At 38.6% G+C, this 27763-nt stretch overlaps 1 protein-coding gene across 7 annotated transcripts in view; it reads right to left on the reverse strand.

Annotated features, from left to right (window-relative positions):
- The window catches only part of ppip5k1b (diphosphoinositol pentakisphosphate kinase 1b), a 50778-nt gene extending 29684 nt beyond the window's left edge, over positions 1-21094 (reverse strand). For 6 of the 7 annotated variants that reach the window (XM_039614908.1, XM_039614905.1, XM_039614907.1 and 3 more), the window contains exons 1-12: positions 20906-21094; positions 9458-10009; positions 5992-6187; positions 4545-4635; positions 3822-3907; positions 3403-3557; positions 3176-3277; positions 2859-3020; positions 1940-2061; positions 1679-1780; positions 1176-1262; positions 152-227 (exon numbers count right to left, since the gene is read on the reverse strand). In XM_039614908.1, coding sequence (XP_039470842.1) covers positions 152-227; positions 1176-1262; positions 1679-1780; positions 1940-2061; positions 2859-3020; positions 3176-3277; positions 3403-3557; positions 3822-3907; positions 4545-4635; positions 5992-6187; positions 9458-9529 — 1251 coding nt within the window. In that variant the 5' untranslated portion in view covers positions 9530-10009; positions 20906-21094. The remainder of the gene's footprint in view (positions 1-151; positions 228-1175; positions 1263-1678; positions 1781-1939; positions 2062-2858; positions 3021-3175; positions 3278-3402; positions 3558-3821; positions 3908-4544; positions 4636-5991; positions 6188-9457; positions 10010-20905) is intronic. The other variant, XM_039614904.1, reaches the window with a different exon arrangement.
- Between the last annotated feature and the right edge of the window lie 6669 nt (positions 21095-27763).

The following is a 27763-nucleotide window of genomic DNA, read 5'->3' on the forward strand; positions in this document are numbered from 1 at the left end:
ATGTTTAAAAGTACTTTATTATTCTTAAAGGATTCAGTCATAATCATTCAAAAAAAACGAACAAACAAACAAACAAAAGAAAACCCAAATATGCAAATAAGAGACAGCCTGGGAAAAAAGGAAGCAGGAGATTATTAGTGTTGTCTCTCACCTGCAGCTGCTTTGGTTTTTTGAGTTTTAGCTTTCCTGTTTTATATCCTCCGTACTTTTCAAACAGTTCAAAGAATCTGGTGAAGGATAAGCAGAGCAAAAAAATCAGAACATAATTAAAAAACAAAACATCTATGTTAAATGATTATCCAACAAAAGTTCGCAAGGAGCTGGAGCTGATTTTATTTATACAGTGGACAGGTCACCAGCCCATCATCGGGCCAGCAGAGTGACGTGCACACACACGCACACACTCTAGTCGGAGCGGCCTGAGGAAACCCATGCAGGGCAAACTCTGCACAGAAAAGCAGACAATCAGGAGGTTTGCAGACAGCAGACACTGCCATCATTGACCCAGGGTTAAAATTTCTGAGGGGAAGTTCTTGAAATAAAATGCACATCAACATTCACAGTCTCTGCCTATGCAGCCACCCATGGAGAAACCTGGAAACTACTCTGACTAATCATCAAACTATATCTATATTAATATCTACTGAGGTGTCAAAACTCATTATGGGTACAGGAGGGGAAAGGTCATCAAATGTCATCCTCTAAATGTGTTCATTTCATTCTGTGGAAAATAAATCTAATTGTTTCCACATTCCCTTTAATAAATTATGCTTCTTGTAAATCCTGGAAATAGATGTTTCTATACTATGATTTACTCATGATAGTGAGCTGTATCTGTTATCTCTTAACAACACAAGGTTTACTTTATTCATGTTAAATTATATATATATATATATATATATATATATATATATATATATATATATATATATATATATATATATATATATATATATATATATATATATATATATATATATATATATATATATGTGGACACAATCATGAGTAAATTATGGGATGGGGAATATATCCAATACAAAAACAAATGTTTCCCCTGTTTTGTTTATTTTTCCACATATACAGAACTTTATTATAAATGTTTGTACTTTGAAAAACAAAAGTATGAATAGGGAAGAAGGAAGGCATCTCAAGGCTTAATCTGAGTGACTCACAGAGGATGGCGGACTTCCATTTTCATCTTTTGCTTTGGCGTGCGGTCTCCGTGTCGGATAATGGCGATAACACAGCGCAGCTCCATCCTGAAGGAATAAAAAAAATGAGGCAAAATGAGCAAAACACACCAGAGACTTCTAACTGAGGCTGAACTGAGTCTGGGAAGTCAGTGGGTCAGTGGACCCAAGCAACCATCTGTTAATGTGTTGTGTCATTTTCCCATGACTACTTTTTTTTTCCTTAAGTATTATTCTGGGAATCCTTTGAGGATTTTGCATAATCCCATCTGGGAATAATTTTAAGTGAAGGCTAAAACGAGTAATGAGAAACGGAACTTACTTATTCCATGTTTAATGTAAAATTAAACATAAATGTTTAATTTAAGTGCATATTTTAACATGACCCTTAATTACCAAAAAAAAAAGAAAAAAAAAAAGTGGCCTGCTCAACAACATATTTCTTCAGAACACCATTAGGAAATATTTCGTCTTTCAGTACGTACATGGTTCCTGAGGTTGTTGGGACGATGGGGATGTCTTCAGCCTCCATGGGGATGGACCAGGGGATGTGGAGCTGGGGGGCTAACTCCCTCATTACCATATTCCTGGAGATGACGAGAAAAGCAAAAAAAAACAAACAAAATGACTAAATGCGAAGCAAAGCTCATTCCATCAGCTCTTCCTTGTGCCAAACAATCCACGGCTGTTTGAAATTGAGCATGTCCATCTAGAAAGTCACAGTCCAGTGTAGCAGCGACACCTACCCCAGGACTTTGGCACAGTCGTCGTAGTATTTCATGGAGTTTTTGACAAAGCTGAAGCCGTTAACGTCACAGACAAATGAATGGCCATTGGCTCTGAGCAGGTCGAACCCACACACTGTTTGCTATAATCACACAAGCAAAAGCATTAAAGCCACTTCACAGTGTATGAGAATGTAGTTAGCCGCTGAGCAGAAAACACATTCAAACAACTAAACAGGTGAAGTAGATTAATATATATATATATATATATATATATATATATATATATATATATATATATATATATATATATATATATATATATATATATATATATATATATATATATATATATATATATATATATATATATTAATCCTACTTTACATTTGACATAAAGAATGTGTGTATGCGTTGTTTTCCACTGGATGGAAAATAGAGCAACTGAGAAGCTGTTTTAAGATTTCGTTATCGGGAAACGAAATGCTACATTTCTCCAAATAACATTACATTTCTTAGCAGTAATACATTTTTTGTTGCCTTCTGCTGCAGTCATGTGTTTTACTTTGTTCAGAGTGGAGGAGTTTCTTCTATTTATGAGTGGTATAAGATGAATTGTAGGTGTTAGTAGAGTCAGCAGCAGAAATCCTCTCTGCTGGTTACTACACTGCGTACTTGAAAAGTGCTTTTAGTTCCTTTCATTTATTTTAAAAAAAAAAAAAAAAAAAAAAAAAAATCTAAGTGGTTTCACCTTTCACTCATAGTTTTCCCCATATCTGGAGACTCTACAAAGGGTTACACAGGTGTACAGTCTTTGACCACTCGAGGCACAGGAAGCAGTAAAAATAACAAGAAAGGGACCACGAGACCACGGTGGTTACACGGCTCACAGTGAACACTCACTACATTCGCACACGGTGGGCTTGTGCGAGTCTTTTACCTTGAATGCCAGGCAGACCTTGCGGGCCACCAGTTTCTCCATGGCGGTCAGCATGACTGGGTAGCGGATCTCCTTCCCCTCGCTGTCCCTCTCTACCTTCCCATCCAGTGCTGGAGACTTCCTGGCCTCAGCGTGAGCATAGTCCGGGCCCACTGTATAAACCTAAGAAACAGCACAGAGGCAAAAGACCAACGACTCAGAAGACGTCTCAGAGCAGATGAAATTACTTTATTTCATTTTTCTATTCTTGACCAATATGGTAGCTCCCACCACATCAGTTCAACAATGTATAAACCTCAAATAACTATGAACGGTACCTTTACATCAGTGCCATCCGTCGGCATGAACTCCTCGTAGATATAAGAGCCAGTCTTTCGTACACTGCTTTCTGGGGAGTACACACTACTACGGCTCCCTATCTACAGCAAAGAAGAAGAAAAAAACAAAAATAAACTTATATAGCCACATTTAATGTTCAGCATGTTAAGCTAATTGTCATAACAAAAACATGGTATTTTTTTCAGCTTCAGTGATAAACGGGTACCTTTCTGAAGAGTCTTTGGCTTCCTCCTCCGGCAGATGTTGGGTAATAGATGTAGACGTTGTGGTCCTCTGCGCACACTGGTTTCTCCACAAAGGGTTTATGGAACACCTCCCCATTCACCTCAACTTGGTCCTCCCCCTCCACCAGGTTACACTCTGCACAGGGCAACACTTCAGTTTTTAAATTCAGGTTGCAAGGAAATAGTTAAAACATACAGAAAAAGCACAAAAGAATCTACAGCATTGATGTTTGCATATGGAATGAAATGAGTTTTGCTTAAAGATGGCAGTTAATTAGATTACTGATGTTTTCTATGTGATATTTGGTAGCAGAAATCACCACATATGAGATTTATCATGTTATCTTGTGTTTATTCTGTTGAAATGAAAATACTTCTTTAACACAAAGTAAAAACCCACCTTCGGGATTGTCAGGGTCTCGGTTCAGCACAGCGTAACGAGGCAGGTCGATGCCCTCTTCCTGCAGGATCCGATACACTTCCCTCCTGACATGGAACGATTGGAGTTAGTGAGCCTCCGAGAACAAACGCCACAGTTTATTTAATGTTGCCATTTGTGCAGTGTATGTATTACAAAAGCTGGGCAAGTCGGAGGGAATATGCAGTACATGTGAAAATAGCAATGTCGTTTACATCATACAACCTCTCACTGCTCTGATTATCCAGGAAAAAAAACAAACAAACAAAGATGCAAACAAATCAGATTCATGAAAGAATTTCACATTTAGAATTTCCTTTTGGCAAGCAAAAGCTGGTGTTAGAGGTGTGAGGGTTTGCATGAGGCCCGTGGCAGAGAGCAATGCAAATGTTTGAAAATGATTCCCATCATTCCTGCAAACCGCTCTAATGAATGAGCTCACCCTTCAGCTTCACTGACATCAAAACATTTCCAAGCAAAACAGCGAGGTCGTGTTTTTAAATACATTCTGGAAAATCCAACAGCATCTGATGCACTTAAAGAGTTAAACTGATATTATAGGAGGACCCTTTTAGCACAGCTGAGTCAGCTGTGTGGCCACCATCTCACTGGCGGCCACACACATTTGAGGCCTAATTTTAAAACTAGCTAGTTACGTTTTTACATTGTGATAACCTTCAGCTGTGCGTGTGTGCTCACACGTACCTATCCTGAATGAAATACTGCATGTTGAGATCATTGATGAGCAGTGGATTCCTGAGTTTGGCATATTCCACTGCTTTGTCCAGAGGGAAACCTAAAAAGTAAAACATATCTTCATCAGTACAAGCTGGACCAGCATTTAAAAATAATACAGTAATCATGATTTTTTTATGCTTTGAAAACTCTGGATATACAACAGTGTATGAGTTCTCAAATAAAAGACCAACAAAACTGAACATCTCCTAGATGCAAATGTTGGAAATGTTTTTACTTCAATTCCAAAATGAGCATCAATTTTTAACTAGGAAATGTTTAAAAGCATTTACAGTTTGTTGAAGTTTTAAACAGTCATCACTGAAACCCTCTCACACCCAGGAGCATGATGTCTTTTAATGGCCTCAGCACTTAAAAATATATAAAGATGTTTGATGCTTTCTGTGTTAAGAAGTTGGTATAATTTAGCAGGGCCATGTTAAACCTGCTTTTTGAAGATGTGATCAACATGTGAGGGGATGAAATTCTTCAAAAATCTGGAAGAGCAGAAATTACTTTGGGCAATCCAAATGAAAGTTGTGTTTTCCTCCAGATTTTTAATGTAGGTACTCATTTATTTTTCCCCAGGAAAGTTTGTAAGAAATGTCAGAATATGGAGAGGCGCTGTATATTGCCTTTTTTCCCCCACATCATAAAAATATGCACTTGAAACACCCTTCAAAGTTTATGTTTTCATCAGACACCAGTATGAAAAGATGCAGATGAAAAAAACCAAATACATTTCATCAACAGAAAGTCACTTGTCATAAATGTGAACTTGAGCATGTGAGGTGGTCAAAATAAATGGGTTAATAAACAAGTATTTACAGTCTGCAGTGGAGACACATCTGCAAAAATGATAACATGGGCCTCATAATGCACTCTCATTTGCTCATTAGCACGCACATTAAGGATATCTGCACTCATTTAAATTAAGCAGAGCATTTGATCTAAATGAGTGCTGAGTCTGATGTTAAGTCTTAGCACAGATGCTAAGACTGAAAACTTGCCACTGTCACATTACATGTGTGACAGAAAATAATGAGAAGTATACAGGATCCACTTTACTGGTTCTCACAAGTCAAACTGTCAGAATGGTGAGAAAGTCCTTTTAATTATTACTGTTGCACTATTTTACTGCTCTTGCTATATGATCTCTTTCACAAAGGACAGTTTTTTCCTGTGTTTACTAATGAACTGATCTGTGGTGAGAAGCATCTCGGTATTTTGTTTAGGCACAAAAAAAAAAAAAAGAAGAATAAAACATGAATCAGAAAAAAAAGTAAACAAATAAAAATAGTGTTCCAAATCTAACTTAAACCAGGTAAGGTTTCAACCCTAATATCCCCCAGTCATGTCTCCCTCCCACCTTCGCATTTCTCCTCATGCAACAGATGCTTCGGTTTGCAATTTTTACCTTTGGAGTGGAAGGAGATGAGACAATCACAGAGGGGCCATTTCTCCACAGGCTCCTCCAGGATGACCTCCTCAGGAAAGATGACCACATCAATGTAGTCAAACTTACAAAGGCGCTCCAATATCTGAGTCATGGGCTTGGATTTGGATTTTTTTGTCATTGCGCATATGCCGACCACAATCTGTCGCTCTGAGGGCTGGTGGAGCAAGGAAGAGGGCAGAGAAGGTTAAGCTAGAGAAGACAAGAGTCAGTTGACCCTGACAACATGTCAGAGTGGCCAGGCAGTGTAAAGATGGGCTTTATTACTTTCACAGTTGGGCAATTCACATTATCACAAAAAGCAAAGTGGGCAGAGTATGAATAAACAGCTGCAGCTTAAGCTAACACCGACAATAATACTATCAAAAAAGGAAAATGTGCACTATGCAAGTATGCACAGTGAAGACATGTAGTGGGCAGCAGAGATTATTTCCTATCATTAACTTTCAGTTCACAGCTGTAAATTTAGGTGAATAAGACAGCAGCATACTAACAAGCTAGAGCTTTTTTATGTTTCATTAGCATGCTAATCATTCAACTCTGCTTTACTGAGACAATAACTGATTTTTGGGAGAGGTTTAGGACAGAGGTAATAAAACCGGGGGCATAACAGAGACTTCTTTTAAAACTTTGGAACAAACTTTTGCATATTTACTAGAGATGGCACGATACCACTTTTTTATGTCCGATACCGATATCATAAATTTGGATATCTGCCGATACCGATATGAATCCGATATAGTGTGTTTTTTAATCAATAAAACTGTTTTTTTAATATCTTGCTGCATTTTGTATAAGTTCATACTCAAGTTTAAATAAACAATAACACTAAAGCTATTCTGTTATACCTGTATGTAAAAAATACACTGCACCCAAAATATTTTATAGTTCAGCAACACTGATCAATCTAATAAACTTAAACCTACTCCAGCCTCCCTATTCTGGTATTTTAAAGAGTACTTAGCAGAAATATTAAGCAACCTAACTAATAGGGTTGCAAACTCCCAGCAAAAAAAAATAGGGAACCACCCCCCACCCTCCACGTCATGATGCTTAATCGATGTAATCAACTTTAATTTGATGCAGGGTGAAAAAAAATGCACAGAATTAAATTATTTTTCAAGAATAATTAAATAGATTCAACATCTTTCTTCAACAGAATTGCAGACTGCACAGATGGTATCTTCCCAAAGGAAAAAGTACTATAGCTTACTAGGGTATATTAGACTTAACAGTTACTATATACAGTAATGGACTTCTATACATTTTACATCAGATTAAAACTTTGGGTGTAAGATTCAGATAATTATTTATTAAAAGCTAGACATTTTAAATGAGAATAAGAAAGAAAAGTATGTCTTTGTGCCCCTTTTCCCTGTTAATGCCCCTATCGACCCCCCCTGGCTAAACTTTGCTAGATCCGCCCCTGCACAGTTACCAGCAGTCAGCTACGTAGAAAAGGATCCTGGTGTAGAAAGTAATATTAAATAAATTCTAACAACAGCTTATCAAGGTTAAAGGTGCTGCTGTTGTTCCGCCGCTGGTTTCCTCTTTCTGGTGCAAAGTGGGCCAAAAACAAAGAAGAGAGACGGACTCACGACAGAAAAGCCGATCAGCTGATCGTTAAGCAGTTTCACGATTGAAGTAGCTGCAGGAAGGTGAGGGAGAGAGAGAGAGAGAGGCAGTCGCTCCATATATCGGTTGTTAAGCTTAACATGGGAACGCTTTACAAACACTCAGAGATGAACTTACACACTTGCTTTACTTCTCTCTGGGATAACTTCCTCGGAGATGAAATGCTGGTTTGGTAGCAAGGCTCTATCACGTGAGCACACTGCTCCGACGTGCTACGGTTATGAGCCGAGTTACACCGTGTCGCAAGTTTTGTGAGGTGTTTTTTTTTATATTTAATGTATCGGATTACATTTTTAATTTCTCACCGATATCCGATCCAGTAATTTACGTCAGTATCGGACCGATACCGATACGTAATATCGGATCGGTCCATCTCTAATATTTACACACACTCCTTTTTCTTTGCTTTGGAATATTATGGAATATTTAGAAACCACATGCTAAAGCATGCTAACCAATGCTAATCAATTAGGTGTGCAGTGATTAAAACAGTTGACCTGAGGGGATAGTTACAAGACATCTGCACTGTTGTGTAGGGATCAACCTAATTATTTGAATATTGAGATATTTGTTGGGGTACACATTCAATTTTATTTATTTTAATGAGCAACTATCCAAATGACATCCCTCTCCTTCAAAGCAGTAACTGTTAAGCTTCAGCTCACCTGATTTTTAAGTAAGCAGCTCAGTTTTAGCCACTTTTGCCTTTTTTTTTTTTTTTTCACAATAAAGAGTTAGTATCAAACATATGGACAGTACTGATTTATGACAACATCTTCCTCTCCAACTGGAAGCACAGTGCAAGCTCTCTTTCTTCTGTGTTCACTCGATGAGTGAGCAGTGAGGGTTTAGAGAGTGACCGACAGAGAAATAAGACACCTTCAGTTGCTTCTAAAGTTCCCTCTGACTGTTTATTACATTTAAATATAGATTTTTGGGGGCAGAGAGTAGATTATGTTGTTAATTAGTACTGTGGCTAAGAAACCCTGAAAATGACATTTGAAAAGTGCAAAAACACAAACTGAAGCTGTTCAAAGTCCAGCTCAGAGTGCTGCTACAAGTGTGATAATAAAGAGGACCACTGCGGAGGGGACAGAGCGGTGTTTCAGTTGCAGCACACGCTCTCCTCGAGCCAAACTTTGAATTACTTTTCCTCATCTGATAAGGATCTTAAAATAGGAGTTTCATCAACTCCCCGTCTTGTGGGTAATGAGCATTACAGTCCCACAGGGCTAGCAAAACAACCGTGGATGACCATCAGAACATTAAGTCAGTAATTACACTTTCTGAAATCTGAAAATATGATGGTTCTTGCAGCTTTGCATATGCATTAAACGTCACATGAAAAGAAACAGAAGCTTTACTGATAAGGCCAGTTCATCACATTTATGGTGAATATATTGGATACAAGATTACTACAAAATATAGTTTCAGCCACAATCCTATTAACCAAGCTAATGTTGCGAATCTCAAAGACGGAGGCAAAAGTCACAGCTCCTAATGAAACACTACTTTATAGTCCATTCATAGCAACAGGACACTAAGGCCCAGAAGCCTTACCACTGTTTATCTGCTACACTGTTCTCATGCCATTCTTTGTGTATTTTTGCTTCCATTTCTTTTTCCATTATCCAATTCCAAACATCTCTTTTATAAGTTTCCAGCCCTGTCACTTCCTCATGCCTAAAAATGTCCAACACTGCAGCTTCCTGTTCTGTTATAAAATGAGATCTTCTCTGCCCACTGTAAGAGTGTATGGTAACTATATTAATACTGTACACCTGCTACTTACCGACTCATCATCATCATCCATTTCCTCTTCTCGAAACATCTCGTTCTTCATGCCTGCGTCTGTTTGGCCCATGTCACATTGATCATTTTCATAGCCAACCACAAACTGAGGAATGTCTCTGCAGCTCCAACCCTGTTTTTTCTTAGTTTTTTCTTCCTGCTCCTACACAGGGCTCCAACATCACAAACTCCAATGTGACATGGCGCCTTCAGGTTGCTCCTGCCGTCAAAGGGGGTAGGCTGTGATGATGGTGGCTACTAAGCAAGAACAAAACCAGTCAACTGTGATAGACCGTGACTGGGTGACTAAAACTTGACAAGCCTGGTCATAAACGAAAGTCTGTTGGCTGATAACAAGTTTGATAAAGTATGTGCTGAGGTAGGAAAGAAAGAAGAAAACGGGGGGAAAAAAACCAACAGCAGGTGTCCTAAGAGGTAGAAAAGATGGCGTGGACTCCACGTGGACTGAGGTAGAGGGTCATGTCCCAGCGTAGAAGCGTCTTCTTGACACAGGAAACCTCACAGCCAACATCTGCATACCATTGTTCTTGCCCTGGGAACAAACAGTACACAAATACTTTAAAAAGCATGACTAATAAACCAGTATTGGTAGTAGCAGAAGCACTCAGTAGCTAAAAAAATAGACAGAACTGTGAAACACAACATTACGAGTTTGCACAGTGTTGCTACATCTACCATTTCAGAATGAAATGGAGGGCTATAAAAACAATGATGAAACTGGGTTATTGCAATTTTAAAGGCCATTCTAGCTGTGAGATAACTGCAGTTTATTTATATGCAATCATTTACTGAACCACAGTCAAATAATATTTACATATTTGTTATTGTTATATTTTTGTATCAAGAGATATTCACAATGCATGTGGTAATAATGAACATTACCAGGTACCAAAATACAAATACAGGATTAGGAAACGTATTCCAATTATGTCCCTATAGAACCATTCCATGTACCATTAGAACACATAACATATGACACATAGCATATTACACTGTGTCATTATTTATTGCACAAAAACTAAGAAAAAAAATGCAGAAGCAGTCTATGAAAAATTAAGTACACCCATGACACAGTAGCTTGCAGATTGCCTTTGAGCAATAACTTAAAGTAATCAGTTTCTATGACTTCAGTCTCTCACATCTCTCTTAAAGGCATTTCAATCAAATACTACACTGGACCATTGCAACACCTTGACTTTTTTCCCCCTTATTTTCAGTCATTATGTTGTAGATTTGCACCTATGCTTGGGATCATTGTGCTTTTGTATTTTCATGGTTCCTGTGGCAGCAAAACACTCCCAAATCATTCTCCACCACCATGCTTGACAGCTGAAATTAGGTGGTTCTGATGATATACTCTGCTTGGTTTTCTCCACTATGGATGTTACTGGATCACTCCTACAATTTGGTGTAATTTCAAGATAGTAGACAGAAAAGTCAAGATTTTCATGATTTTAACAACCCCTATCTTAAGTTTAAATGATAAACTATTAGAAAAACACACTGTTCAAGTCAGGATATCATGCTATAACAACTTTGTCCAAATTCTCCACATGTGATGACGTCAAATCTTCCCCCTGTTACGAGACAATCTCACCTCTGTTACTAAGTGGTTTGAATGTACAGTCGCTTTCATATTTACGTTTTCTAACGGCTGAAATTAAGTTTAAGAGGGTGTTAATAAACAAATATTATCAAAGAAAAGGAATGATCTGTTTTGAAGTACAACCTAGCTTCAATTCACATCTTTTAGATTAAAAAGAAATTTTACTGCAATTTGGTCCATTTTGTTTCATGGCTAGGGCTTAGCAAATAACAAAACAAAAAAGAAACAAAACTTGTACCATATCATACTACATCATTATATGAAATGCTTAATTCACCCTGTTTAATGAAATTATAATCATTTAAAAGGTTTAAAAGTTTCTAACATTAATTAAATAAAAATACCTGGACACCTGTATTCGCTTTTGGTTTTGATAACAAGAGCATACACATAACTTTTAAATACAATAAAGATTGCATCACAAGTTAATATGTTCCTAGTTTTATGCTAGCTGCACCTGGCATAGAAAGGAATACCAGTCCACCTTTTAGAAGTTATTCATACTCAAATTTCAGAGAGAGCTAAAACTCAAAGAGCTATAAAGCTTGCTTATTTTAATATTTTCCAACAGCACAAGATAAAAAATTAAAAATAAAATCATTCCAGTGTACTTCCTTTCAAATTTACTATCATTATCGTGTAAACACAATTTCTAATAGTTTTAATAGTCTTCTTCACATGGGCAGTTTCACTGCCTGACATGTTTGTGGTTTAGATACCAAAATATGAAAGAATTTATATTACATGATTGCACGGAAAAATATTCAAACTAAAAAAGGTTTTATAGTGTAAACCTGCACAAGTCATGCTTAAAATAAATTAAAAACACTCAAACATTATGCATATCACATCAATAACCAACCTGCCCAGTACTGTGTGCACATTACCATTTTAGTATGCAAAGCAGTAACAGGGTGGGCGTTTTATGCTCAAGTCAGCAATGATTACTCATGTGATGCAGAACCGCACATGCAAATGCACACACAGAAGACAAAAGAATTTGCAACATGTTTATCATCCATATGATCAAGATAATAAAAAGAATATCAGTTTGAACTGTAAATAAGGGTAACAGGGTGGGCATGTTATACTTTAACACATCAGTGAACCATTTTGAAACAACAAAAGACTGACATTTCCTGTGGTCCTTGTGAATGCAAGGAATTGCAACAGTGATGATTGTTACTGACCTTGAACAAAGATAACTGGGGATGTGGGATTCTAGGTTAAATAATTTCTGACACATATAATTGCATTCTATGGTAGATGGACTGATTCTTATACAGCGCTTTTCTACTCTCCCGGAGTACTCAAAGCACTGTATACAACATGCCTCATTCACCCATGCAGACCCACTCATACAAGCACTTCTAAACTCAAGTGCAAACTAATAAACAATCACACACATTCACACTCCGATGAACGCATCGGAGAGCAACTTGGGGTTAGTTGCTCTCCAAGGATATTTGGCATGCAGACTGGGGAAGCCAAGGATCGAACCACCAACCTTCCAATCAGGAGCTGATCTGCTCTACCACCTGAGCCACAGCCAGCCCATGGGATGTGACATGGGATGTGGGTTACGTATAAGGCAAGCTTTTAGAAATAAGTAATGACCCATTTTTCACTTCTGTCACAGGGATTCAAATGGCACTGGATAACAGGAATGACCCCCCACAAGTCTTATGGTTTGCTCAGCTGTAACTTTGCAAACCTAAGCCATGCTGCCATGTTCCTGCTCAGTCTTTTTCTAATTGTACTGTAATGAACTTTAACATTTAACATGGTAACTATGGCCTGTAGAGTTTGAGCTGTTGCTCTTGTTTTTTGTTTTGGGTTTTTTGTTTTTTTGTTTTTTGCAGTTTTCCTGACATTGGGTGAATTTGCTTGGAGGTCCACTCTTTGGGAAGATGGCCAAGTGTCTTGAATGATTCTCACTTCTGATATTTTTCTACCTTTCATGTGTTAACACATTTGAATGCTGCTAACCGCCAAAATGGTGGTCACACTTGCTGGTGAAAATCAAGTGAATTTGATTAGCAGCAACTGGCTGCTACTCACCCAAATATTTAAGTGCGTACCCTATTTTCCTTTTTTTTTTTTTTTCCCCACTCGTTGCTTTTGCATTTTAACTAGTTTGTTAAATTAATAATGGCATAGTGTGACATGTCATGTGTTGCAGTTCATCTTAAGTTGTATTTTAAGAACTAAGGAAAAGATCATTTTTACACCCTGATACATAAAACCTTCCAAATGGAAGAGGAGGTAGCTTTTTTTTGTAGATAGTACGAAAGGGGAAAAAACTACCATCCTACAGGAAGGATGAAACTCCTTTCTTGCTTGATTTTATGTTTTGATGATGGTGATGGAGTGAGTTATCCATTAGATCAGTCCAAAAACTTCCCAAAGGTGGGCTGAGTTGATCTCTGGTGACTCTGAAAGACTAGCTCCTGTACTATTTTCTAATTTTGTCTATGTAAATGTGTATGTGTATACAGTGTCCTGTGTTCGCCTTCTGATGACAAAATTTATATCTCTTGGCAGCTTGTGGATGTAATACTGTAACACAAGTTTCAGAAGACCCCACCCATGCCAGCATAATGCTGGCCAGAGCCATTGGATTCCTACATTGTAGGGGGTCAAGGGTTCAGGTTTTTCCTTTAATTTGTCACTCATCGTACACTGCTATTTTTTAAATCCTATGTAAGTCTATTCATGTTCATTCCTCGATGTTTGACATTGCACTTATACATATAATCTGTGGGAGACAAATCCTTTCAGGGTTGTATCAGCAAGGGAATTTGGCATCTTAAAAAAATCCTGCCAAATCAAACATAAGGAGTTAAGTGCTGAGGAAACCCCTTGTCATTACAGAGCAGGCAAAAGAAGCTTATACTAATAATGTGCTGTGAGAAAAACAGAGCAGCGATCAGACAGACGTGTGAAAAAACAGAGTTTTGTGCCAGACTGATGCATCAGCGAAATCAGTCCCAGCTTTATCCTCACTGCAAACTCTTATTAGACACTCGAGGAGGAGCTTAAGCCTCCAATTGAATTTAAACATTTCATTGATGGAAAAAATCTTTAAAAGATCCTGTCATTTTCATAAATATGAGCCCACGCTTTAGCTTAGGTTCTGCAACTACTCGTCCTTCTCAACACATATCAAGAACTCTGCTCTTTTTTCTTTTTTGGTTTTGTTTGTAGATGAATATATGTTTTTTTAAAGAGCCAGTCTGGCTACTTGTTGTTTCCATAACAACAAGGCCCAAACAGGAGCCAGGCCTTCCCTCTATCGAGTCACGTGTACATTTAACTCTGGCCTTTTACTCTAGTTAGCATTTTCATTTTTAAGATAGGTTCTCTAAGGGAACCTATCGAGCCGTTTGTATTTTCTATCATATAAATATATACAAAGACTGTTTATGATGTCAGTGTATGCACATGCAACCTGCGTGAAGCTAAATCTCAAGCTTCAGACGGCTGTAAATAGTTTAAGGCAGTTTTATTTCCTACTCTTGGATCTACATGATGCAACTGAGTGAGACGGTCCCCAGTATAATCATGTCAGACACAGTTCTGTTTCACGCTGCGCAACTTTTCTCCCATTTAGGGTAAAGTTTTTTCAATCCGTGCAACCATTTCTTTCGCCTTTGCGGCACTCACTGACTGCACACAGGAAACAGGTGACAAGTCACGTGCTTTATAACTCATCCCATGTGACACTACTCAACCTATCAAATCCTTTACTCAGAGAGCGCGTGCAAACAGAAAACTGCATGAAGGCACGAGATGCAGAAGTCTGTAAAAGTAAGTCAGGGGAAGGATAGAGAAAAGAGTCTATAGCTGAGATGGTTTACATGTGAAATGAGAAAATAAGATTTTATTAATATTTTATTATTGGAGCACCCTTCAGCTTATTGTGGAAATTTATAATTGAATTGTACTTTGTTTACAGACACTTCCACAAATGCCGGGTTATTTCTGAATATCTTGCACTGAATGATAACGCATGCGGAACTTTATATTCTGGACGTTTGTGTGAGGAAATTCTTTTACTGGACTTCGTTAAGTTTTAATTGATTACCCCTGTTCTATGTGTTACCATATGTAGTACCATGAACAAGTCTAAATTAAAGTGTAGATCTTCTACTTTTCCAAGTATTTTCATGAATGCATTCATTTTTTTCTAGGTGTCTGTAGATCTAGAGATCTCAACCGCTCCGATTTAGATTTTTGCTCTATGAAGTTTATGGTTAGGGTTATCATTCAACTGCTTCACAACATGCTGATGCATAACTGAAGGTTTAATCTCCCAGAGGCGTTCGAGGAAATGGAACCCAGAGCTGCTGCCTGCCATCGTCTTTGTTGCTGCTGCTGTTTCGCTATCGCCACTGTCGTAACAATGGCCAGAGAACAATGGAGTTTCAAACCATTCACTGCTAATGTGGCTTCCCACTTCCCACTCAGTAGTAGCAGTTATCAGTAAAGCTTTCATATTGAGCAACATCCAGTATATTAATGCAAGTATATCTATGAAAGGCCACAATCATCTGATAATATCAGCCAATTGATATAAATCATTCACAAAAAACGCGGAACAACGCAGAACGCAAACAAACTCCAAACTCAATATGTACAAGTAACGCCCATAAACTGGAAAGTGGGAAAGGACACCAAAAAAGTCGCACGCACTACTTCTTCTTATACATTTATTATTGCAGGAAAAAAGTAGTTTACTGTCTTCAGAATAGCAGTTTAGAAAAAAAAGCTGATTTATTAGAATAAAAGAAGCAGAATAAAAGTGCTTACTTTGAAACTTCTGTTTATGACTTTCATATACACATACTTGGTCATTATACTTTGACAGTGAGGATACAGTCCCATCACCTGTGGTTCAGGTGAGAAGAAAGTGGCCGAGCCATAGTGAAACCAGTTGCTTAACTGTTAAGACTTGCAGCCTAAGCATTTTGATATAATAAGCATGTGAAAGGCCACAGCTTATATGTTATGTTACCAGAGACCACACAGTAAAGACGCACAGCTGATGTGTCACACCCTCTTAGCTGAGCCAAAACCCATCAGCCATATGTGAAATGAAGCCAAGCTTTAAGTAGAAGCTTGCTAATGTATGAGATTGTCATGTCCACAAACAGAACACAAACTCAGATCCATATCGCGTGTCTCTCATCGGTATAAACACCACCGCCGTGCTGACCCATCCACCCATACCAAACCGCTGATTCCAGGGGAAAAGTCTGCGGGAACAGACGAAGCTGATCGTATCACCTTTCAATGATGGCACATAAGCCAACTGCATGCGCCGCACAGTCTTTGAATGACTGTAAGAGCTTATTTAACCTCCTAGGACCTGCCGTCCACATATGTGGACATCACATTTTTGGTTATTTTGACCAAAATACTCAATTTTGCTCTACATGGGCCTGATATCCACTTACGAGGACATTATACTGCTACTGTTCTATCAAAATTTTAAATGAATATCCTCATTTATGGCCCTTATTTTTCTTAAAAACAAAAATAAGGTAAAAAAAAAAAATCTGGAAATTCTATGTTTTTACATTCATCGGGCCCCAATATGCCCAAATATCAAAGAGAAATTAAAAATTCATGTCGTGGAAGAGTTCGGGTCTTAGGAGGTTAAAGTCACTTCCACTCACATGCGGAGCAGATTATTTTAGTGGCACAGTTAAATGCCCTCCTGTGTCCTGGACTTTTAGCCAGGACGGATGTCAGCTGAATCCCACACGTGACCCTGGCTAACCTTGGTACCCAGAAATAACCGTGTCCTCTTCTGCAAAACACAAACTAAAAGGGGAGGAGTCAAGGCAGGGTGTTGGGAGGCCAGCCACTGCCCAAAGATAACTTTTCATTACTGACCTCTGAGGCGATGACAGGTCGCAGTAAAGCAAGTAGAAGCCCTTCTTGCTGGCCAGAGGGTCAAAGAATTCTAACAGATACAAACTGTAAATAAACATCTATAACTGCTGTGAGTAACCAACAGTGACCCTGAGTTCATTCAGTCGTTGTTACACCAAGGTCATGACCTTTAGCACGCCACCAGTAAGACAGAGTTAAAGAACAGAGCGAAATATAGCGTGATGGCCAGAAACTCCTGAATGCAAACACTTCACAGCCATGCAAGTTTTAATTAGCATTGCAGATTCTATAGAGTTATTCTAATAAAAATAACTGGGCAGGGCCTGAGCTAAGGCTCAGTGAGAGCAGCGCGTGCGTTTGCTATCAGCTTTCTTTTAAACATGACTTAGCACCACTGCCATTACAATATTTCGAGGTATAGTGCACACTGAAGATTGGATTGGCATTCATGAGGTATCCACGGTGCGTACACATTGTTAGTAAGCATTGCCACTGGTTACCACCTATGTCTAGATTTAATAAGTGGTTAATAGGCAACAAAAAAGACTTGTGTGAGATGAGTGAGTGTGTTAAATATAAATTACAATTTATATAAATATAAATTACGGCATGTTGTATAGAGCACCCTAGGTGCTCTATACAACATGCCATATTCACCCAATCACACCCATTCACACAAGCAAACAAACTTCTCCATCTGATCTGGATATTGGAGATTTCCTTTTGAAGCATTTTGCTGGGATTATTTGACAAATAACATCTTGCTGTGGGATAAAGACCATCCAATAAGTGTATGCTTTGACCGCAAGACTTATCAGATCTCAATCTAATATAGCAGGATGCAGATGCGAAAGAATCTGCATCCTGTTGAATCTATGCTATTATGGAGTCAGTCAGTTCTGAAGGGGGGGGCAACCCAGTACAAGCAAGGTGTACCCAATACAGTGGCAAGTGAGAGTATTTTATTTATTGAACTTTAGAGCATCACTATCTGTTGTTAAACTAAACAGAAATCTTATGTCTGTCAGTACAGGCCCACATAAGCTGTGCTCAGGGATTAGCAGAAACGACACCTGATACCACCGAAGCTCCACTGAAGTCACATTAGTTAATGTTTCTCTAAAAGAAAGCAGAACAAACGGACGTAAACAAAAGCACCACACACAAAAATGACTACAGCATTCTCTCCAGTCCGCCTGTTCTTTTGTTCCCCTGAAAAAATAAAAACCTTGCTGGCCCATAAATAAATTAGGCAGCTAAATTATAACATTCCCAGCTGTCACCTGCAGCTCCTCGTCCGGGGGGGATTAGTCATCTCATCACAGCAGCACCGGAGATCAGCAACAGGGCTCCAATAAAAGGCTTTTAACCTTTGAGACAATCTGCCACAGTTCGCCTGCGTCGCCATAATGACTGGGAGGAGTCAGTCATTAGTTCAAATTAGCCATCAGCAATTCTGTGATTAGCTATCAGAGACGTAATGTGCGGCTGGACTATTTGTTTTCCGTGGACTGATCGAATAGTTATTGGCTCCCTTTTATTAAACACAAAAAACCACTGAGTCACTGAAACATCATTTTTAATAGTTTGTAGCTGTTAATTACTATATTCAATAAAGCCTCCTGCTGAAGCGCAGGTGAACATCAGCCCTGAAAAATATCACCGTGGAGGGATAGATAACATGCGCGTGACGTTTTTATGACACAGCCAGTGGAACAGCAGGTACAGCGGCCACTACAAGATTATACATTTATTATGCACTGAGCACACAATTAGCTTTGCATGCAAATACAAATCGCCTTTGCTGGGGGAAAAAAAGGAGCCCACAAAAAGCTTGCCAGTATACAACAGGTCCACTACTTACATACAATTATCAGAGTGTTACTGCAGGACACATGACCTCTGTAAACTCACAAGTTCATTTATGTTAGGTTAAAAGATACACAACCTGATTTTTCCACTATTAAGCAGCTTCACAGGTTTACCTCTCATAAAGGATTGAGCTCTGAAAATGACTTTAGGGGTGAGAGGACGGAGGGATCCTAAAGAGTTCGAGTTTATTCTGTTGCATTCACGAAGCTGGAGTATACACAGTTTTATAATCAGCCATAAACCCTAAGTACCTACAATTTAAATTTAAAGAACTGTGTGGCTAGAATACACTGAACCTGGTTGAGCAGGGGTGTCAAGCATAAGGCCCGGGGCCCAGAGGCAGCACAGCAAAAACTATCTGGCTTTGGAAAATGTGCAGGAGGGCAGAGATTTTGGACTTTTCACTGTATTTTTATTACTTTTACAGCTCTTTCTACTGATAAAGAGCTCACCTATGGTCACATATACGACGCCAAAGTATTAGACAAACAATTAAAAGTTCATGTTTTTAAACTATTTACTATAGAAATGTGTGATTTGAAATAAACCTACTCTCTCTAAATGAGAAGATGCTTAAAAATAATAAAAACGTTCGGTTCAAAGATGCTGTTCAGATTTTATACTCATCAAGTCCAACTCATCTAGTTAGCAAGAAGAAAATGTATCCCAAACAAGAGCTCAGCTCTCAGACAGTTTTAAATGTTCAAAGTCTTTTATCATGAAGGTTTTAAGCAAATATGATATACAGTTGGTGAGTACAGCAGGGCTGTTTTTGTAATTGTGACCTGACCCAACTGTCTTGATACAGTTTTGACTTTGAGTTCAACAAAAGCTTTGTTTTATTATTACGAAATCAGACAAGTTATAGCATGTGAGGATTAGGTTCAGTCTGAAAATGAAAATACATAAAGAGTGGACAACATTTCTTAAGTTGTTTTTGTCTTGGCTTTGGCCTGGTAAGTGTTACAGGGATTGGTAACGTGGAGAAGACAGGCTGTTTTAAAAACATTTCATTAGGCTATTTTCTTCACTTAAGATGAAAGAATATAAAACAGCCTAATGAAATGTTTTTAAAACAGCCTGTCTTCTCCACGTTACCAATCCCTGTAACACTTACCAGGCCAAAGCCAAGACAAAACAACTGATTACTGTTCCAGGTAAGTCTGGAGTCAATAGATCCTTTTATAGCGATGTAAAAAATGTGGATCTACTGATCGCCGTCAATTAGAACAATAGTTTGTTGTGAACCAGGTAGCGTTTAATTAGAAGGGTTTTGTGTAGATCGTTTTTCTTTTTTTGTTCCTTTTTTCACAAGAGTTTCACAAGAGGATTCGCTCCAAATGCTCAAACGGAGGACCAGACTGATAATAGTTGTGATCTTTGTTTAAAGCTGATTCGTTTTTTTCAATTTCTGAACCAACATAGTTCGAAAATAAACTGAATAATAAATAAATAAATAGTCAAAAATAAAGATAAACATTTTTGTGTGTAGAATTTAAAAAAAAAAAAAAAACGATTTTCGTATTTATTGGACACAAATTGCTCAAGTATTCCCATCGTTAGAAGCCACCCACCCCACACACACACACACACACACACACACACACACACGTGTTCCTAGTCTCTTTGCAGTGTGTTTTACACTGAATTCATGTTCAGGAAATAGTCCAGATGAGCTCTGATACTATGGCTTTCGCACAATAGCAAACCCCTCGCTCTCTAAATGTTTTACACACCTCAACAGGGACAAACACTACAGGTGTCCCTCCGCTTTCGCTTCAAACACAATGAATGAAGCTTTTGGAGGTTTAAAAATCGAAACGTGGCTTCACAGAGAAACTAAATACACGCAAATCAGTGCGTCAGCCTGCCCACTACTCAGCACCCCTCACACATACGTACACGCCAGGTACAAAAAGCTGCGCTGCTTTTCTTCATTTCTACAAAGTCCAGCAAACAAAAAGAAAACACACACACTTTCTCCGAACACACGACTCACAGCCCCGCCGTGACGAAACAACACAAAGCGTTAAAGTGAACAAGTCTTACCAGCGGCAGCAGAGAACGACTGGAAGTCAGTCAGCTGCTCACTTCCTTGTTTCCGCTGACTGACCCGAGCTGAAGGGAAGCGTCTACAGCCTCTCTTTACTTCTGAACTGCCTGTGAAGTTGTAAACGACATTTTAAGTTCACGTGAGGTCACTCTGCTGGCGCTTTGCTGCTGCTGCTGCTTCCTTCCTTTTTTTTCTTTTTTTTCGGAAGGTTTCGTTTGTCAAAGCTGTGAAATTACTCCCACCTAGCGGCCAAATCGTGCATCGCTGCAGAAAAGATGAGATGAATAAAAGGGTATAGTCTAAATATTTTATATAATCTGCACAGCAATGATAGAAGAATTATTTCCTGGATTTTTAAAAGTATAAAAAAAATGCAAAGTTGCGCTTAAAAACATAAACGAAAATTCAGATATTTAAAAAGCTTCTCTTTCTTCCAGCTGCTCCCTCTAGGGGTCGCCAAAGGCCGATCATTTGCCTGAATCTCTCCCATTCTTTCCTGTCCTTTCACACGAAAAGTCTGCACGTCCTCCTTAACTACATCCATAAATGTTTTCTGTCGATTTGTGGATCAGAGAAGATTCATGGATCTTCTGTGTGGTCTTTGTTTTTCCCTTCCGCCTGGCAGCTCCATATTGTCCTTCCTCTGTACATGTCCAAGCTATCTCCATCTCGGCTCTCTAACCTTGTGAGCTGTCCCACTGACCTACTCATTCCTAATCACCTGGTCACCCTCAGTGAATATCTTAACATCTTCAACTTTTCCTCCAGCTCTAGTCTCCTGTATTTTTGTCAGTGCCACCATCTCCAAAACACACAAGTCTCACTACCATCTTGTAAACCTTTCCTTTTACTCTTGCTAATATCTTTCTGTCACAAATAACCTCTGACATCTCCACCCACTCCACCCTGCCTGCAGTCTAATCTTCACCTCTCTTGTCCGCTGTCCATTGCTGTGGATGGTTGACCCCAGGAATTTCATCCACCTTCACTCATTCTACTCCTTGCTGCTTCCCTCTTGCAACTGTCTAAAGCCTAAATCAGACTTTTGTTGCTGCAGTAGAAAAAAGATGAGGGTGGTAGGTGGGAGGTAATTTCATGGCAAAAAGCAGTGGTGCAGATTTAAAACACATTTTAACCAAAATATAGCAAAAGTGCAAACTGTTCTGATAATCTGGGAGCATTGCTGAGACATATAAAGTGTCTGCCAATTTATATTTGTGTTCTAAATCAAAAGAAATAGCAAAAAACCACATAGAGTCTAATATATCATATGAAACTCATGATCTTGTGACAGTCTTCTCACTTCCGTAACACTTCATACATTCTTATATGTATATAAGAATGTATGACCAGTCATCAACCCTACATTTAGAGTCCCTACTATTACTGCCACGCTCCCACGTTTCCTTCTCTCTTGATGCCTCCTCACACACTTTCCTCCTTGTCTCTTCCTTTGTTGGCAGAACAGGCTCACATTTACACCTCCACTGATATTTAATTAAGAGTCCCTTACCAAGTTGCACCTTGACCAGACAGTTTTGGTAGCCATCCACAGGCTTCTGGCATTAATCTTGGATGAATATTTAATGACTCTTCTCAGTTAGTTTCCTGGCACAGACCCAGCTTTTAACCATAATCTACTCATTTTCAATAGGGTTCAGTTGGGGGCATTGGTTATGCAATTCCAGAAGTTTAATGCTAGCCTACTTTATCTAGTCCTGAACCGATTTTGATCTGCGTTTGGGATCATCGTCCTGTTGAAGCACCCAGCTGTGTCTAAGTGTTAACTATCTAGCTGTCGATTTGAGGTGAAGTTAAAGAATATGGAAGTATTCCTCCTTCTTCATTATTTCATGGATGGAAGGATGGATTGCATGCTTTGACTTATATAACACACAAAGATTTTTAACTTCACTTTATTCCACGATGCTGTCAGCTAAAATATGACACAAGCTTCACATGTATTATTTCCCAAATCCTGCAGTTCCTTTTGCTTCCCATGAAGTTGTTCCCAGCATGAGACCAGCACCGTTCATTGCCAGACAGCCTGGTGTGGCTGTTGTGAATCTGGCAACCTGTCAAGAAAATGTGGAGAGTCTCTCTGCCCCATCATGCAGCAGAATAAGGGAAGCCAGTCTGTGCAGCATAAGGAAGTAGTGTTCACTAAAACCAGTAACCACCACTCCCTCCTTCTCTCATCTTCTCTCTCACCACCTATCCAGTGTTCAAAAATCTCTTTTTTACCCAATGGAAATTATGAATTGCGTGTAAAATAAATAACTAAATGCACTCTGAAGAACTCTGTCTCCACTGATTCAGTAAGCTCGCTCTCACTGAAGGTTATTTTGTATGCTTTAAGTCACGTTTCGCTTGCAAGGAGACAGAAACCAGGAGGGACTCTTTTATTTGAGAGTCTTCTTTGCTAAAACATCATTAAACTGTAAGCAGTAAAGTAACAGTGAGGAGTTACAGAGGAGGTAGTCAAATGTGTGCACTGAGGCCAACTTAGCTTAATGTCAAACCAAATAATAAAAAACAAACAAACAAACAAAAACTCCATCTTACTTCTCCTCATGTAGTTTTCTTGCATGGGTAGCGACTGTGAACAGTCATTACTGACGGTTAAAGAGGTGAACGGGTTCATCAAGCCTCTTTGTGTGCTACCTTCTCTCCTTTTCCCTCAAAGATTCCCTGAAGTGAGGGAACATTTTGTTATCACTCTTCATTCTGTAACATTTCCTTTAACTTCTATCTTCATACAGGACAACACTGATATTTCTTACTGTGTTTCAATAATGCAGCAGTGACAGACAGGCAAAATAATCAGCTTTGTTCTTTGTTTTTTAAAAACATCAAAAACAGTTTAATAGTCAACAAATTCAGTACAGTAGAACACAGTGGTTAAAATGTAAATTAGTGCATTTTAGTATAGTATCGTAATTAGGTTTTGAGGTAGTAAAACACTGCTAATTCATGCAGATGAGTAAATAATAAAGGAAAAAAGGATTCAGTGTCTCTATATGCTGAGAGAATTTTCAGTCCATTTGGAAGGAAGGGTCACAGCAAATCAATACAAAGATGTTGCAGCAGGCACAAAGGGGCCACTGAACAGTTGCATGAATATGAAATTAATGATCATGTGATATTGCCTTTGCAGTCACCTGATCTCAATTCAACTGAACACCTTTAGGAGAATTTAGATGTATTAAACAACATTCTCCACCGCCATCATGAAGACACCCACTGAAGGAAAATGTGTTGGAACGACGATGCTTCATCCTCCAAAACAGTTCCACAAACCTGGAGAATCTGTGCCTATGTAAAACGTTGCTCTGTGGCCTCAATAACACATTTTATGTTAGTATTTTCTGTTTTTTGCCCAGCTGTGCCATGGTCCTGGATATTTTTCCCAGTGGGTTTGTGTGTGTGTTTGTTTTAACAGCGTAATTATTCTGTAATTAAACTGAATTTCAATGTATTTTTGTTGAAATTACAGTGTAATTGTATTACAGCGTGTGTATAAGTAACCTTAGTTTGCCTGTGTTCACTTGTTTCTTTATAATTTCTGCAATTTTCTCTGGCAAGTTGGATATTGTCTGCCTTCTGGGCCAGCGAGCTATCGCTGCTTCATTAGGGCTCAGTGCAGTTTGTGCACATCTGCTCCTCCATGTACTTTTTAAGGATTAAGATCTTGGGCGTTTCCTAGCCATGGAACCAAAATATAACCACTTAGTAATCACTTTTGAACTGTGACATGGCATGAAATCATGTTGGAAGATGCACAGATTCTCACCTGGATTGCTGAAGGAAGCTGATCTTTGAGGACATTAGCACGGTATTCATAAATGGATCAACTGTGACTGAAACAAAAAAAGGGGGAGGCAAAGAAAGAAAAATAGTCAAGTATCATCCCTCTAAACATAAATGATGCAATTTTCCTATTGGTCAGTATTTCCTCTCTAAGTCTGTAAATCATTAGTATCCATGTTTTTGTTTTCTTTTTTTAAAATTGGGGACACGTTTCTTTTTCTCAGCATTTAGGAATGGGACTGCAGCAAACAGTTGCGCCATCAAGCTATTTTTTTTCTCTTTTCCTAGAAATATATAGCACAGTCTGTTAAGGAAAATTACAGAATGGTGAAATTGAGATCTATCCGTCCATTTTTTGCCCAGGTGCACTCACTAGAGCTATCAGTGTGGGCACACAGACATGCGTACATGCATTTATATTTAGCGAGTAAGGCCTGACAGATATAAAGCAGCTATTCACTTCTACAGAGTGCCTGTAAAAATGTAGCCCGCCCACTTGATAGACTGCAAGAGACTGTGTCAACACACACACACACACACACACACACACACACACACACACACACACACACACACACACACACACACACACAAAACTCCGTGTTCTTAACAGATATCAGGAGGAGGTGGGCAGCCAGGACTGGTTGAAAGAAGGCCTTATGACATGGAGCCTTCACTTTTCACATTAGAGACCTGTGTTCCTTAGTTCTGGCCAAATAGAGGAAAAGATGTGTCTTTATATATGGGTCAGTGACATCACATGCATATTTTTGTGTCCAAGCATATTTAATCTGATAGACAGTTTAGGTGTCTGATATATAGCCTTACAGTTTTAAATGATTAATTTAATTAGGTGATGTTTCTTGCTCACTTCCTGGTTGCATCACTGGACTTTTGCAGCTATTTTCATTTTAAGTATGCTTTTATTAAGGTACCTGCACTACATTTGTGCTTGGTAGCAAGGATTTATAAATGAAATAAAGATTTCATAGATAACTTAAGATTGTTCTAGTTTTCCATTGGTTGTACTTCCTGACTGAGAAAGTGTACCAGTCTTCATAAGAGCTGAATTTAGCAATTTTTATCCATATTTAAGAGAGTGCTACAAATCTTATCATCATCCCATCAAAACCCTATGAGCTCATTTGTCTGATGAAATATGCTTTTCACTGTTATTTTTTTAAAACTTATCTTAGAAATTAAGAAATCATAGCAGAGGATTTGATTTTGATTTTGTTGTCATTTAAAAACCGTTTTTAATCATCTTTGTCAACAGAAAGTGGCACCACCTGACATTTTTAATTTTAGGTTCCAAAGCATGTAAGAATATATATTATGTGAATGCACTGAAAATATATTGAAACTCCTAACATTTTACGGAATAAACTCCTACAAGTCATGCCTTGAAGTTATTTTAAACATAAATCATGCATTCAGACATAAATCTATGTATGTCATATGAAAATATAGAAAGTGTTGATGGCAGAGTTGATGCCATCTACTGAGCAAGAAGTGACATTGTGGGAAATACTGCTCAGAAATCATAGTACAAGAAAAACAGCTTTGGAGACATGTCTGAAGATAAGCAGCTCCATGCTACACGGTTGCCTGATCCAGACAACAAGACACAAATCCATTTGGCATTGCTTGCAGCAAAAACGTGTTAAGTTAAATGTGTGGAGAAATCTTCTATGATGAACCTTTTGTTGATAATCCAGCAGGTGAAAGAATTTTTGGACATTTCTAAACCATCCTGGCTTTGAATTTTGTGTGTGGAGTTTGAATGATGTCCTGGCACTTAAGTGAGTTTTCTCACACACTTAAATTGATGTCAGATTAGATTTACTTTTGGTGAAAGAATCTGGAAAAAACAGCTTGACAACATCAAACATCAAAGTCAAAACACATTTTGGAGGCGGACTTCGTCTGTCTTTGAGGATGCACGTTCCCCAGCATGTACTGTACTTCTGTAAATTTGTAACCAACAATCTTGCATAAACATGAGAGTACAAATAAACAATCTGAGGATTTGTCAAACATCCTAAAAGTCACATAGTTAAAATGTTTATAACATGAAATAAATCAAATAATGGTGAAGCGTTTAGCACTGTTGCCTCACAGTAAGTAGGTCCTGGGTTTGAGTCCACCATCTGGCTGGAGGCTTTCTGTGTAGGGTTTGCATGTTCTCCCTGTGTCTCCTAGGTTCTCTCGGTTCACCTTCACACAGTCCAGAGACATGCAATTAGTAGGGTTAGGTTAATTGGTGATTCTAAATTGGCTGTAGGTTTGAATGTGAGTTTGAATGGTTGTTTGTCTCTTTGTGTTAGCCCTGTGACAGACTGGTGATGTGTCCAGGGTGTATCCCACCTCTTGTCCTATCACAGCTAGGTTAGACTCCAGCCCCCAATGAGCCTCAATTAAATATGTGGGGAAAAAAATGAAATCACAATTAAATCAAATCAAAATTGTTTACAAGAAGCCAATTAATGAACACAAGAGCTCTTCTAAGGATTCTGCGTGATGATTTCCTGGCATGCCTACAGTATGTTATTGTTTCTCCAAGCTGTCGCCTGACCCCAGGATGTTGCTGAGAAGCACCATATGACACCATGTAAGCTGTTGCGGAATAGATATGCCATCTGCTTGTGTCTGGATCCTAAAGGCACACATGCAGAGAGACCTAGAAAGCCTGTAAATGTTTATCTATTTCTTAACTGTTTACCAGTCTGTCTTTCTTTCTGTGTGTGTGTGTGTGTGTGTGTGTGTGTGTGTGTGTGTGTGTGTGTGTGTGTGTGTGTGTGTGTGTGTGTGTGTGTGTGTGTGTGTGTGTGTGTGTGTGTGTGTGTGTGTGTGTGTGAATTTAAAGCCAGCAGAGTATGGACACAAGTTTAACTCTGTAAACTGTAGAGCTGTTCCATGTCAGGACCTCTCATATACAGGCCACTGACATTTATACAGTAATATATTCTACACTGGATATTTGCAGTTGCAAATTAGGTCCTTGTGCAAAACCAGATGTGTACATTTATACTGCTGCTTAAATC

The sequence above is a fragment of the Oreochromis aureus genome, linkage group 7, assembly GCF_013358895.1.
Source record: "Oreochromis aureus strain Israel breed Guangdong linkage group 7, ZZ_aureus, whole genome shotgun sequence".
NCBI lineage: Eukaryota > Metazoa > Chordata > Actinopteri > Cichliformes > Cichlidae > Oreochromis > Oreochromis aureus.